Below are 13187 nucleotides of genomic sequence, written 5' to 3' on the forward strand. Positions count from 1 at the left end.
GTGTTTGTCGTTAGAGATCAGTTGCATCCCTCAATTGGAGATATAGGAACAGAAATACAAAGATTGAGTAAACAAATGAAGGAAGAAGAAAACCAACCTGCTTATCAAAATATAGTATTAATAATATCTTATATAATATGAAGTTCAAAAGTTCACAGTAATATATTACAGATAACATCGCAAGAAAACATTAGGACATAAGAACTTAGTCTGTTTTAGTCTTTTTTGCTGCCTGAATTGAAGTTGAAGACAAACTGTCATCGGCAAGTTGTAGCATTCTCCGAACTCTAGGCGAGGATAGTGGAAAACCACTACCGTGAGTAAGAAGTTGAAATGATGACGCAGCTGCAGAGGTTGGGCTTTCTTTTTTTATAACCATTGTAAAGAGATGAAGAAATGAAAAAAAAAAGTAAAAAGGAATAGACTTTTACAAAGCAAGGCAGCTGTTAAAACGTTATCATTAATAAACAAATGTTGTGTTTATATTAAATTAAAATTTGAGCTGTCACAATAGTGTATGAGTTATCAGGTTTATTAAATACAGATATTGGTTTGTGTTAAATACAAATGTGACTTGTCATAATATAAATGAGTAATGTCTCTTAACATGCATACACTCTCTATTTGACATCTAGCAAAAATGAAACTGATAATTTAAATAGAAAACAAACAAAAGAAACACAAAAGAAATGAAGGGTAGAAACGGAATATTTTAATTATTAATGGGTAAAAGGGTAACGTTGAGTCCAAAACACTGTTCCTTCACAGTGTTTTGGACCCAATTTTATAATATAGAATAGATATATGTATTTGTGTGTGTAATGTTATATATTTATGTTGGAAAATACCTCTTCTGTCTGTCTATTTGGTTCTTAAAGTATTTTTTGTCGTTATCCGGTCCTTCAACTTAGCAAAAAACATTATTCAATCCCTAGCTGACAAAAACGACACAGTTTAGGGTCACAATTTGCATTTTTAAAAATAACAAAACAATGTCGTTTTTATCATCAAGAAACTTGGAAATTCGTTTTCTCTTAGTTGAAAGACCAGATAAGGACAAAAAATAATTTAAAGACCATATAAATAAAACGGGTATAGTTTAAGAACCTGAAAATAAATTATTTCATCTATGTTTGCACATATATTGTGATCTTTGCATGTCATCGTTGATGATATATAAAAGAAAAGAATCATTTATGCATTTTAAATTTGACTTTAAGATTAAGTAAGTTCTCAACGTCCAAAAAAATTCAAATATATTCTCAACATCTTAAAAATGAACGAGTATGCCTCTATTTTGATGCATAAATGAGACGTTAGGGGTCTGATTGTCAAAATCGGAAGTCTGATTCACTTTTTAAGAACTTAGAAGAATATTTGAATTTTTTTCGGACGTTGATAGCTTATTTAATCATGAAGCTAAGTTATAGGGACATAAATGACTATTTTCCCTATTATTTTAGTTGCGTAAGGGGCTTATCTGCACCTTTTAACTCTTATTTTCATACGCATCTTCAATTTTCATCTATTTCTTGCTTCCATTGCATCTCAATTCCACACAACAATACACAATCCCTAATCCCCAATTTTTCCTCTCTTTCCCCCTCTTCAAAAACCCTAATTTCAAACCCTAACTTTTCCAAACCGAATCCAATTCAAGAAATCGAAGATGGTGTTAGCACAGTTAGGAGGGAGTATATCCCGGGCCATCCAGCAGATGAGCAATGCCACAATAATCGATGAGAAAGCTTTAAACGAATGCCTGAATGAGATCACACGCGCTCTTCTTCAATCCGATGTTCAATTTAAGCTTGTTCGTGATATGCAAACTAATATTAAGAAAATTGTTAATCTCGATGATCTTGCTGCTGGCCACAATAAGCGTAAGATTATTCAGCAGGTAATTTTTTATTTGTTTTGCTTTCGATTTTACGCGAAATCATTACTGAAATTCTGATTTTTTTTGTTTGGGTCACTGTTGTAGGCAATTTTTAATGAGCTATGCAAAATTTTGGATCCTGGGAAACCTTCTTTTACTCCAAAGAAAGGGAAACCCAGTGTAGTTATGTTTGTTGGTTTACAAGGTATGTAGTATTTTTATCTGCTGGTTTTTTCGATTATTTTTGCTAATTTTGTAGTGGATAGAGTGATCGTCTTTTGTGTTAATTGACATTGTTATATTAATGTTAGTATGTTGGTTTGAAGATGGACCATTTTATGTTTTGTTTACTTATCTCGTTATATATTATGCGAAATTTTCAGGGTCTGGTAAAACAACAACCTGCACTAAGTATGCATTTTATCATCAGAAAAAGGGTTGGAAACCTGCTTTAGTTTGTGCTGATACATTTAGAGCTGGTGCTTTTGATCAGCTGAAGCAAAATGCAACAAAAGCTAAGATTCCGTTTTATGGAAGGTACTTATTTTAGCATTCGTTTGTTTTCTTTGTAATATGGTTATTAATAAGCTTTAAAATTGACTGTAGTCTTTTTTGCTTACTGATATTTGATTTGGGCTTTTCTGCATACAGTTATATGGAATCAGATCCTGTGAAGATTGCTGAGGAAGGAGTGGAAAGATTCAAGAAAGAGAATTGTGATCTTATTATTGTTGATACCAGTGGGCGTCATAAACAAGAAGCTGCTCTTTTTGAAGAAATGCGTCAAGTCTCTGAAGCAACGGTATGTTATCTCTCGCATATATTAGTATCATTATCATTTAGCTGTTACCAATGCCAATGAATTTTTTATTCTTTTCAGAAACCAGATCTTGTTATATTTGTTATGGATAGCAGTATTGGTCAAGCTGCTTTTGATCAAGCTCAGGCCTTTAAGCAAAGTGTTGCTGTTGGAGCTGTGATTATTACTAAAATGGATGGTCATGCAAAGGGTGGTGGTGCTCTTAGTGCGTAAGTGCTTTCTATGGCAGTTGTCTTTGTTTTCACTTGGATTCCAATGTCTCATAACTCGCAACAGCTGCTTTTATCATTAGTCAAAAAAGAAAAAGATTTTTTGTATTTATTCTTTTGATTCAGATTGTATACTAATTTCAGAGTTTTAATATTCGTAAAACTGATATACTTAGGAGCAATTTATTTATATAAATCTTCTAGTACAATGCCTTTTGCATTTCATGTAATGAAATTCATTTTTCTAAAAGTAAAGAACAGTTTTTGAAATATATTAATCTTAGGATTTATAACAATGGCTTAGCTTATCTCACTATTGTGACATTATTAATATCTATTATATGAAATGTTTGCAGTGTTGCAGCAACAAAGAGTCCTGTTATATTCATTGGAACAGGAGAGCATATGGATGAATTTGAAAATTTTGATGTTAAAACTTTTGTTAGTCGGCTTTTAGGTATTTACCTCTATCCTTTTTCTAACTTTTGTTTTGGTGGATCTCTTTAGACCTCCAAAACTAACTTCATTTTATTTTCACTTGATATGCTGCTATTATCTAATGTTATTTCCTCCTAGGCATGGGTGACTGGTCTGGATTTATGGATAAAATACATGAGGTTGTCCCTATGGATCAACAACCTGAGCTTCTGCAAAAACTCTCAGAAGGAAACTTTACTCTGAGGATTATGTATGAGCAATTTCAGAATATTCTCAAAATGGGTCCCATTGGCCAGGTTCTTATCTTTTCTTATACACTGACTCTTGTCCTGGTTGCATCAATGACAGCAAAAATATAACAATGGTACTAAGTTACTAGCTGGCTAAGACCTCTTGTTTTGTAATATTTTTTTAATGTTTGTAGCAAATTTGTGGCTAAAGAAATGGAAGGTAAATAATAAATAAATTTTCAGGAGATATTAGGATTCAACCCTAGACAGTGTCTGACTCTGAGCATGATAGAAGACGTTATCTGAACTTTTTAAGTTTTGGTGCCCCCTCTTTCCAAAACATAATAGTGTTAGCTTATCAATAAATCAATTTGTGCCCTTTAATTACAGAGGAGATATAGGGAACTCCAGAAACTTTGCACGCTTTATGTCCACTTGTGCATCCGCTTTTTATTTGGGTTGTAGTACTTCTCTAAGATGGGCATGTGGTCAGCAAATGCAGCTGTGGTATTATGTTAGTCTGAGATTAGAACTTCTGTTTTTGTATGAATTGTTGATTCAATTTTTAAAAGAAACAACGCTTTACCTTAATTTGGTTATTTGCTATAACTTCCTCCATTCTAAATTTATAGCACTATTTCCATTTTTCTTGTCCCAAATTTTAGACAGTCGTTTATTATTTAAATGCTTAATTCATTATTAATTACAGTTGAATGCTCTAAAAAGAAAGCAAAAGATACTATTAGACAAAATTATTACTAATACATTAAATAAGGGCAAGTGTGGTACTTTACATAAATTAACTCATTTTTTCTAGTCAAACTAAATTTCTTAATATTTGTGTTTGTCCTAAACTGTCTATCAATTTGGGACGGAGCGGTATAAGCTAATAACTAATGTCCACATGTGATAATAATCTCTTGAGTCTTGACTATGTACTAAAACTGTTAATTGATTTTGTTTCACATGTTATTTTCTCACTTCCAGTCTATTTGCGTACCCTCTTCCCCATATTTTCCTGTTTTGAACTGACTTTCAGTTGAAAGTTCTTTGGGTATTTTGTGTAGGTATTTTCAATGCTTCCAGGATTTAGTGCCGAGCTGATGCCAAAAGGTCGTGAAAAGGAGAGCCAAGCAAAAATTAAGCGATATATGACCATGATGGATTCAATGACTAATGAAGGCAAGGAGTTTATGTTATATGTATTCAAGTTCAGTTCATTAATTGAAATTTTCCCAGTTTGTAATATCTGATTGCTTATTCTTGCAGAATTGGATAGTTCTAATCCAAAGCTTATGAACGATTCTCGAATTATGAGGATAGCACGAGGTTCTGGCCGCCAAGTTAGAGAAGTAATGGAAATGTTTGAAGAGTACAAGCGTCTGGCTAAAATATGGAGCAAAATGAAGGGACTTAAGATTCCTAAGAAGGGTGAAATGAGTGCCCTCTCTAGAAACATGAACGCACAAACCATGAGCAAAGTACTCCCTCCACAGATGCTAAAGCAGATTGGCGGAATGGGCGGCTTACAAAGTTTGATGAAGCAAATGGGTTCTGCCAAGGACATGATGGGAATGTTTGGAGGGGGGGACAAGTAGAAGTGTGATCAAATTTGTACCAATGAGATGCTTTAGATTCCGGTTATGAAGCATAGCTCGGCAGGCAAAAGAGTTTAACGAGCAAATCAAGGTGATCAACCTTTCAGCTGGACAATTCTTGGCAGTTGATGTTTTTTTGTTTTATATAATCTCCTTTGGTACAGCTATGTTTTATACTTTTAACAGTAGTTGGCAGTTAACATTTGGCCGCCTTTTGTACGTATTCAATTGGAAAAGGAACGAATTAAATTATATAAAAAAAAAAAGAAAACAGAACAGGAAGAGTTGTTAAAGTGTATGTTATGGAATTTTCATCTGCAGAGTCAGTAAAAATTGAAAGTTCAGTTGCCTAGGAGAGAATTTGTTTTTGAATAAAATGAGCACTTGGCTATCCATAGCTATTAGAATTTCTGCTGTTTCACTTAGCTTTAGATTCAATACTGGTCGACTTGCTTTGATTGGAATCAAGTAATCAGTCAATGTTGTAAAATTCCAAGTGCTTTATTATTACCTCAGCCAATTTATAAGCTTGTTACAGATTTTCCAAAATAGCTTTTCATTTTTCTATAAAAAGTTAAACTGTTTAGAATTAAAATATGACAAAACTAGAAATTTAAATATTCTTTATCAAAAAATTCAGACTCAGGTATTCTTTATCAAAAAATTCAGACTCAGGGCTAAAATATCTATCAAAATTGTGCCGAACAGGATCATATTTTATTTACACCAAATTATTCAAACAATTTATACAACACTACTGATACTGTTCCTGGCAATCTATCTCTATAACATTTACACAATCACAGTATTGCATTTACTTGATAAACAAGGTAAAGTTCATCTCATCTTTCCAAGAATTTGCTCAAAACTGTTTCTCTAGTAGCAGTTTCCTCTTTCTCGTCTTCTTTTTCCGAGTTTATATTTTCATTTATAGTACAGCGAATTACTGAATTTACTTGCATCCTCAATCTTGCATTGTCAACAAATATGTCAGTCAGCAACTTCTTCAGCTTGTTATCAGTTGTATTTTCATCTAGCCCCGCCACATAATTTTCTACATCTTGTGACAGTAGCTGCGCCTGTTCAAGTATATCGAGGAAGATAAAAATAACATTACAAGAAAAATAGACTGCATGTGCCAGGTTTTCATTTTTGGCTATGAATAAAAACTGGAATTCACCTCTGCAAGGAGGAGCCCAATTCTGTTGTCGGATGTTGTCAAGAGGTCTATCGTATCGGATGGGGATGAGGTGTCCAATATCAATCTATGCCCCTCTTTAATGAAGAAATTAACACTACATTCTTGAAGTCTATTTTGAAGAATTTCACACTCATGTAGCAACCTAGCATTGGCAGCGGTTACAGTCTCTGTTCTTTGCTTTTCGTTTTGAAGAACTTCCTGTAAATAGTCATACAACAAAACCCGAAATGAAACAATGAGTACGAATATCACCCAAAATTAATCCTTTAAAAATACCAATGTACCAACAGCTAAAAGAGAAGTGAAAATAAATTACCTCTACTTCTATTTTTTCTTTCACCAGGCAGCGAAGCTCTTGTTTCAGATCTGACTGGGAGCTTCGAAGAGATTTTACCTCCTTGACAAGAAACTTCATATCTGCTTTCGATTTCAGCTCCAGCTCGTCATGATGCTTATGCAAGTTCGCAAGCTCTTCTCTTGCAGCTTCCAACTGCTTCAATAACATTTCATTCTCCTGAATGGTGGAAACTTGTACAGACTCAACACGTTCCCTTTCATCCTGAAAGTTTTCATATATTGTTTGGTAATACTAGTCAGACTCACTGGCAATAGAACAGAATCTATTAAACAGAAAGGTTATTGTATAGCACAAACCTGTTCAGATTTCAATTTCAGCTCTAGCTCTAAGCACTGCTTACGGAGTTCTTCCGCATCCCATTGCATCTGTGTAAATCTTTCCCTTTCAGATAAAACAACTTGCTGCATGTTTTCTTTACAACTATTACTAGTAGTCTCAAGATCCACTTCCAAATCTTTAACCTACAAGAAAATCCTTTAATTCAGTTGCAAACAGGGTGTTGAGATTTGAAATTGCATTGTTTATTTTCCCTTATAACAACGATAGTTATTTTGAAAATAAGCCGAGAATTTCAGCCATGAATATAAATGCAATTACAGATATAGTTTAAATTCATGTAAAATGAATTTTTTTTTTATCAATCCAATTATACTGTTGAGTAGAAATCTTCTTTGTATAAAGTCAACAGAGAGCGCTAAACTTTAGACCACTTTGGTCAACAAAATTAGTGTTTTCTTCATCATGCAATGAAGCCTTAATACAATATATAATATATGCGAGGAACAGGAATATAAGGTTATAGTTGCTTATATACTGTGAATTCAAAACAATTTAACAAGTATACATATTAGTTTCAAACAATCCATCATCTCATAAGCACTAGAACACAAGGAAAACTAAACATAAGGCTTGCCTGAGAACCATACCCCCAACTGAGAGAACAAAAGTGTATTCTTAAACATCAAATCGAATCTGCTTCATAAGAATTAGTTTATTATATAAGGGATCCTAATGTAAAAGGTCTCCGGGCTAAATCAAATCTACCTTAGATACATCCAGGCAATACATAGCATAAGGATACGTCACTAAAAGCCCCAAACAAGTCCACTCTATATCAGACTTGCACCTTAAAAGAATCCTACTAAATGAAATTGTAAAAGCTTATGAATAAAAATTATTGCTCCTTAATAAAAAGGCCAAGCAATAAATTTTACTAAACATAGGGAACAGGAATTCTTAGCAGTAATTACATGAGAAGTTAAAATGGCAGACTGACAAATAAAAACTATTTGCATGATAATTTTGAAAAGATAAAAGGACAAACAGATTAATTGGCAAGAGAACTTTCTTGAAATTCACCACTTCTACACTCTACACTCTACAGCATATAGGAAACAAATAATGAAAAATCTAAATCAATGCAAACAAAAATTTAAGTTGCATTTGCATACTTGCATATGTCCTGTCAAATATGTTTGAAAGCATACCTTCGTTGTCAGGAATTGCCTCACAGCAATTTCTTGATTTAATCTGGCTATGAGATCCTCCATGTCTGTTTTTGCTGCATCTAGTCTCTGCTGGACAGTATTAAGAACCCTATTCAACTTAGGACGCTCATCTGATGGAAGGGCAACTAGTAAATTTCTGGGGAACTGTAAATTAGAGCTTACTGGAGCACCTGCTGGAAGATCAAGGGAGTCTCTGCCAAACAAATTACCCATACCCAAATTTGGTATATCACCAGCTTTTGTAGAACTTAAGTCACTACCGACACTCTCTGTTGATAGTCTCTGGAAATGACCATCTAGTGTTTGATACTCATCTCGAGGCAAAGGCTCATTTCCATCCCCAAAAAAATATTTACCTTCAGAAATATTATCAGAATGCTTGTCGCTGCCTGTGATATTTTTCTCTCTTCTAGCATGCATTTTCCGCAAGGATTCCAGATTATGCAGTATAGAATTTTGGTTAAATATGTCTTTTCTAACAACTGTCTCCATTGGATCAGTAATATTTTGCTCAGAAGTGGAAGTGTCCATTCCCAAATCAACATTGTTACCTCGTGAATGGCTCGATGGTCCAAGTTCCGATATCTCAGGAAAATCATTACCATGATCTGATGCAACTGATAAATTACCAAGGGGAAGAGAAGCATCTGAGTCAGTATGGTCAAGACTTGAAGGAATAATGTCAATAGTTGAAGAATTTGCATACAAGCTTTGCTGATTTACATCATCAAAATCTGAAAAGGATAAAAGTTGCATGTTAGTTAAAAAATATTCCCATTTAAGCACTTACAAATTATTACTATAACTTTACAACATCCCTTGAACTCAGGCATTGCATGTCCCAGGGTCAGACAGACCTATTTTCTAAAAAATTAGATTTTCAACTAACTGAAGAATAAAATGAAGTGTGAAAATGTCATGGCCGTATCCAAGTCCCAAATTCAGATATGGGTGCTTCATCTAAAGTCAACATTTTAAAACCATAAATATGTCAAGTTTTTGCTCAGAGTTCAGCTAGAAAGTCCAATGTTATTTTAATGGTGTGTCAAGAAACACTTACATGACCTTACAGCAGCTTCTAGTTCAAGAAATGTTCCAACAGGAGCACTCCTTGATATATCAATATCTGATAAAAGCTTTTCTATCAAATCCTCCAAAGAACACCTCCGCTGCAAGATAATAATCATTTTGAGATTATCATTATTATTAATATTTTTTTAACAGGAAATTATTTTTTGTTATATCTGAAAAGAAGATGCCCACTACTCAGCACCACAAAAATAATCATTATGTAATATGCCATCTCTCTCTTATGCTACATAAGAATAACTTAAGGAAAAAAAATGAAAATGCCACGTATAAACCAAATTTAGTGTTACAGTCATGGCCATAAAAAAAACATTTGATGTGCTAATGAGAAGAAGCAGCTACAAGATGTCACCATAAAAAAAACAAGCATATTATCTGCTAATGAGAAGGAGCTGGTAGGTCTCTCCAAATTCATGAGACCTTTAAACTAGCTAAAAGCATATAATATCATTTTTCACTAGTAATTTAGATCTACTGCCAAACTTGCAAAAAACATGTATGTGCATGTTCTATTTTTGTTTCTGTGGGACTCTGTTGTTTCTTGCTTTGGCCGTTGCAGTGAGGAGGAAGGGGGGAAGAGATTAATTCTCTTCATGTGCATAGAGAAAATGTCACTTTCTGATCCACTGCTTTTAAAGTTGTATATTCCAAAGTTTGACTATCAATGTATGTAAAATAAGAGCCATGAAGTGAAGAAAATGGGAAGAGGACCTACCTCCTCCAGTAGCACCCCACTTTTCCTTCTCATAATCCTTTTCGGAGGAGCTGGAGGTAGAGTTTTCTTAGGAAACGCCTTCTTAAGCTGCAAAAAATAGTAAAATGATAAATTCCTCCAAATCACTAACCAAATGACATGAAAAAAGTTGCACAATGCAACATCTCAAAAGCAGACAAAAACTCTAACAGTGAAGGTAAACTTGGCATCTCACTCACTTCAGAAAGAAGATTCAAAAATTCTCTGTATCTCCGCAAAATCCCTCTAGTGGTGGTGATTCCTTCTGGTGATTGTATACCAACTTGGACTCTATAAAACTGTATTAAAAATGATAACAAATTAACAATTATATGAACTAAAAGGGAAAAAAAAAAAAGTCACTGACAGCAAATATTTCTCGGATTGTTTAATCAACCAAACATTCAAGTCAGCTCTTAAAATACTATTGCATTTATTCCCGAATTTTATAGCTTTCAATAAAAAGATTAAAGATGAAGTGATAAACTAGTTTAATTTGAATACGAAAAAATATCTGCGAGAAAACATACAACGGCAGAATCTGAACCTCCTGGTTTTGATGGATGACTCCAAGAAGGAACTGTGACACAGTAACTCCATCCTGTATGAGGGTCATGTGGCCAAACGGAGTCTCGCCCATCCTACATTAACCAGAATTACATGTTATAAAACCATAACAATTGAACACAATCGCAAATTGCATACACATTTCTCTTCAGCACACATTATCTAATTCTACGACTACGACCAAACTAATGATGTTTTTAGTGACTGCCTATCCACTATAACCAAATTAGAAATACTTCAGTTTCTACTAGCCCTAAACTAATCACACTGGATCACTAAAAGCTCAAGTATAACTACAAGAATTAGAAATTAGAGCACTGCTGGCCTTAGGTTCAAGTTCAACCCCTTAGCTGCTATTAAAATCTGACATTCAAGTTACCACATACATACCCACCGAGGCGGACCTATGAAGAGTTTACGGTGGGAGATGCCCACCTTTTAAATTTTTTAAAAATACAGTTTTTTTCGCCTTGTCCACTTTAAAATATAAAAATTTATATGTCAATTTTATCTCGTCCTTGTAAAAAATTTATGGGTCCGCTGCTAAAAGCTTAAAAATATGAGATTTTGAGGCGTACCCAATTACGAGGAGGTAGACTCCAGTCCATTCCCAAAGGCAGAGGCGAAGTACCGTCATGGCGGTGCCTCGGTGGACTCTTAGGCGTCACTGTTTTAGCAGTGCTATTATCCTCATAATAGTAAAAATTATCGTTATTACCGGAATAGAAGTCCGACGATGAAGAAGAGCGGTGATATAGATGATGATGTCGGGATATTGGATGACTTATCGGATCTGATAAATCTGCAAAGTCGAATAGAGACAGGTCGTGTGTGTAATGATTCATTTTTTCTATAAAATTACGATTATCGTTCTGAGTTTCCGTCTCCGACAACAAAAGGAGCGGCGTTCATTTTCAGTTCAGACACAAGCTTTTTCTTCTTTCTTGTTTTAATCTGTTATTCATTCTCAGTTTCTGATTATTGGGCCAGCCCATCTTTTTACTCCACTAAAAGAACAACATTGTCTCATTTATGAGCCCATCCTCTTAGCCATTTAGTAATTAGTACTTTTTTTCTTATCAAATAATTTTTGGGATAAGGGGTTGGATAATTATATGAAGAATGCCGATGATCAAAGTGTACATTCGGAAAATCAATTCAATTCCGACGGGAAATGATTTTGGAATTTACAATGTGTTTCATGGATATCTCACTCAAATCGATTATAGAAAACAAAATGGAATGATCGGTACTGATTCAATAAAATTTATATATCTAATATCATTTTTAATGTTATATTTTTAACTAAATTTAATTTTTTTCCATATGGATTTAGTACACTAGTCATTATTATTAATAAAAACAAAAAAAATGTGTAAATATTTAAAGAGTCGATGATATAAAGAAGATAGGTAAAATTGGTAGATAATTACCATAATAATTAGTACTAGTTGCCGTAGTAATTAATTAAACACTTCCTTTTATCATTTAGCATTGGAGAGAAAATTACAACTGCATGTTAAATGTAGCATTTTGCCATTTTTAAAATAAAGTTAATCCCAATAAAATAGCAAATGTTTACGTAGTTTGTCAGCTATAACCCAACCTTTCAAAATCGGCTATTTTAGTCTATTTTGGGATATTTGAAACCTTTTTCTAACCATTCGCAAAAAAAAAATTTAAAAAAAAATCATTCGTAAATGGTTAAACTAGCCGATTTTGATTGATTTCGCTAGAAAAGGTTTCAAATATCCCCTATCAGTCAAAATCGGCTATTTTAGCTCACCCACGAAGCGAAATTTTCGGTTTGATTCACGAATGGATAGAAAAGGTTACAGATATCCCTAAATAGGCTAAATTAGCCGATTTTGAAAGGTTTGGTTATAACTGACAAAATAAACGTTTGGAATTTTATTGAAATTAAGCCTTTTAAATACTAAATATAGCATAAAATATAATATTGTAATTAGAGATGCTTTACATATCAAATTTGAAACTTTTTGGAAAAACAATTTATCATCGGAGAGGATCGTTTGTAAGAAAATTGAATTCATGATCTAGCAAAATATTGCTTAGTGTTTATATCATTTTGATTATAGTTCATATGTGAAGATTTCTCACTTTTTATTTGAGTAATGAGTCATTCATTTTTAAAAGTTGTAGACCTTATTCAAACTTTACACCAGACCGATAACCGAAAATAAAACAAAAATAAAAAATAAACTGATCGAACCAAACTTATAACTAAATCAAATAAAGATCATCGGTTCGATCGGTTAATTTGAGCATTCCATATGCTTGCTCACCCTAATTGATATAAGATTAGTATATAGTGATGATTTAATTAAAATTCTCTAAAATTAGGTCAATTGCACACTTGTTCTTTTAGTATATATTTATATTTCCTGATTAATATTTGAAATTAATTTAATATATTTGTATTTAATATCTTAAGTATTATTTCATGCGCTATAAAAATACTCTTGTGGGTGTAATTGAACTTATTGAGAAGAGTTATGGAATAAATTATTAATAGTAGATTAAATTGATTTATATA

At 33.3% G+C, this 13187-nt stretch overlaps 2 protein-coding genes across 6 annotated transcripts; one reads left to right on the forward strand and one right to left on the reverse strand.

The window, feature by feature from the left end:
• Positions 1–1487: 1487 nt before the first annotated feature.
• On the forward strand, positions 1488–5526 carry LOC126682150 (signal recognition particle subunit SRP54 2). The gene is made up of 9 exons (XM_050377732.2): positions 1488–1900; positions 1985–2084; positions 2263–2416; positions 2531–2681; positions 2760–2908; positions 3265–3365; positions 3485–3642; positions 4644–4758; positions 4846–5526. The coding sequence occupies exons 1-9, from the start codon at positions 1670–1672 to the stop codon at positions 5172–5174; spliced, it is 1488 nt and encodes a 495-aa protein (XP_050233689.1). The 5' UTR covers positions 1488–1669; the 3' UTR covers positions 5175–5526.
• A 343-nt stretch (positions 5527–5869) lies between these two features.
• Positions 5870–11564, reverse strand: LOC126682797 (PX domain-containing protein EREX). 5 transcript variants are annotated; one of them, XM_050378559.2, is made up of 11 exons: positions 11209–11564; positions 10594–10704; positions 10264–10362; positions 10046–10132; positions 9302–9410; positions 8404–8975; positions 8221–8307; positions 7030–7194; positions 6692–6934; positions 6355–6573; positions 5870–6253 (listed from the first exon to the last, which is right to left on the reverse strand). In XM_050378559.2, the coding sequence occupies exons 1-11, from the start codon at positions 11473–11475 to the stop codon at positions 6017–6019; spliced, it is 2196 nt and encodes a 731-aa protein (XP_050234516.1). In that variant the 5' UTR covers positions 11476–11564; the 3' UTR covers positions 5870–6016. The 5 variants fall into 5 exon arrangements, with proteins under 5 accessions (XP_050234516.1, XP_050234515.1, XP_050234517.1 ...); XM_050378558.2 differs by having other exon boundaries at positions 8221–8310; XM_050378560.2 differs by having other exon boundaries at positions 8221–8858.
• Positions 11565–13187: the final 1623 nt, after the last annotated feature.

This window comes from Mercurialis annua, linkage group LG5 (genome assembly GCF_937616625.2).
Source record: "Mercurialis annua linkage group LG5, ddMerAnnu1.2, whole genome shotgun sequence".
Classification (NCBI taxonomy): domain Eukaryota; kingdom Viridiplantae; phylum Streptophyta; class Magnoliopsida; order Malpighiales; family Euphorbiaceae; genus Mercurialis; species Mercurialis annua.

Excerpts from the sequence above, each read along its gene's own strand:
- LOC126682150 (XM_050377732.2), top strand. The coding sequence starts at position 1,670 with ATGGTGTTAGCACAGTTAGGAGGGAGTATATCCCGGGCCATCCAGCAG. Across the intron at positions 2,417-2,530 it reads AAGATTCCGTTTTATGGAAG|TTATATGGAATCAGATCCTG; the intron begins GTACTTATTTTA and ends TTCTGCATACAG. Across the intron at positions 4,759-4,845 it reads GGATTCAATGACTAATGAAG|AATTGGATAGTTCTAATCCA; the intron begins GCAAGGAGTTTA and ends TTATTCTTGCAG.
- LOC126682797 (XM_050378557.2), bottom strand. The coding sequence starts at position 11,475 with ATGAATCATTACACACACGACCTGTCTCTATTCGACTTTGCAGATTTA. Across the intron at positions 10,705-11,208 it reads GTCTACCTCCTCGTAATTGG|GATGGGCGAGACTCCGTTTG; the intron begins GTACGCCTCAAA and ends TGGTTAATGTAG. Across the intron at positions 6,574-6,691 it reads AAGAAAAAATAGAAGTAGAG|GAAGTTCTTCAAAACGAAAA; the intron begins GTAATTTATTTT and ends GACTATTTACAG.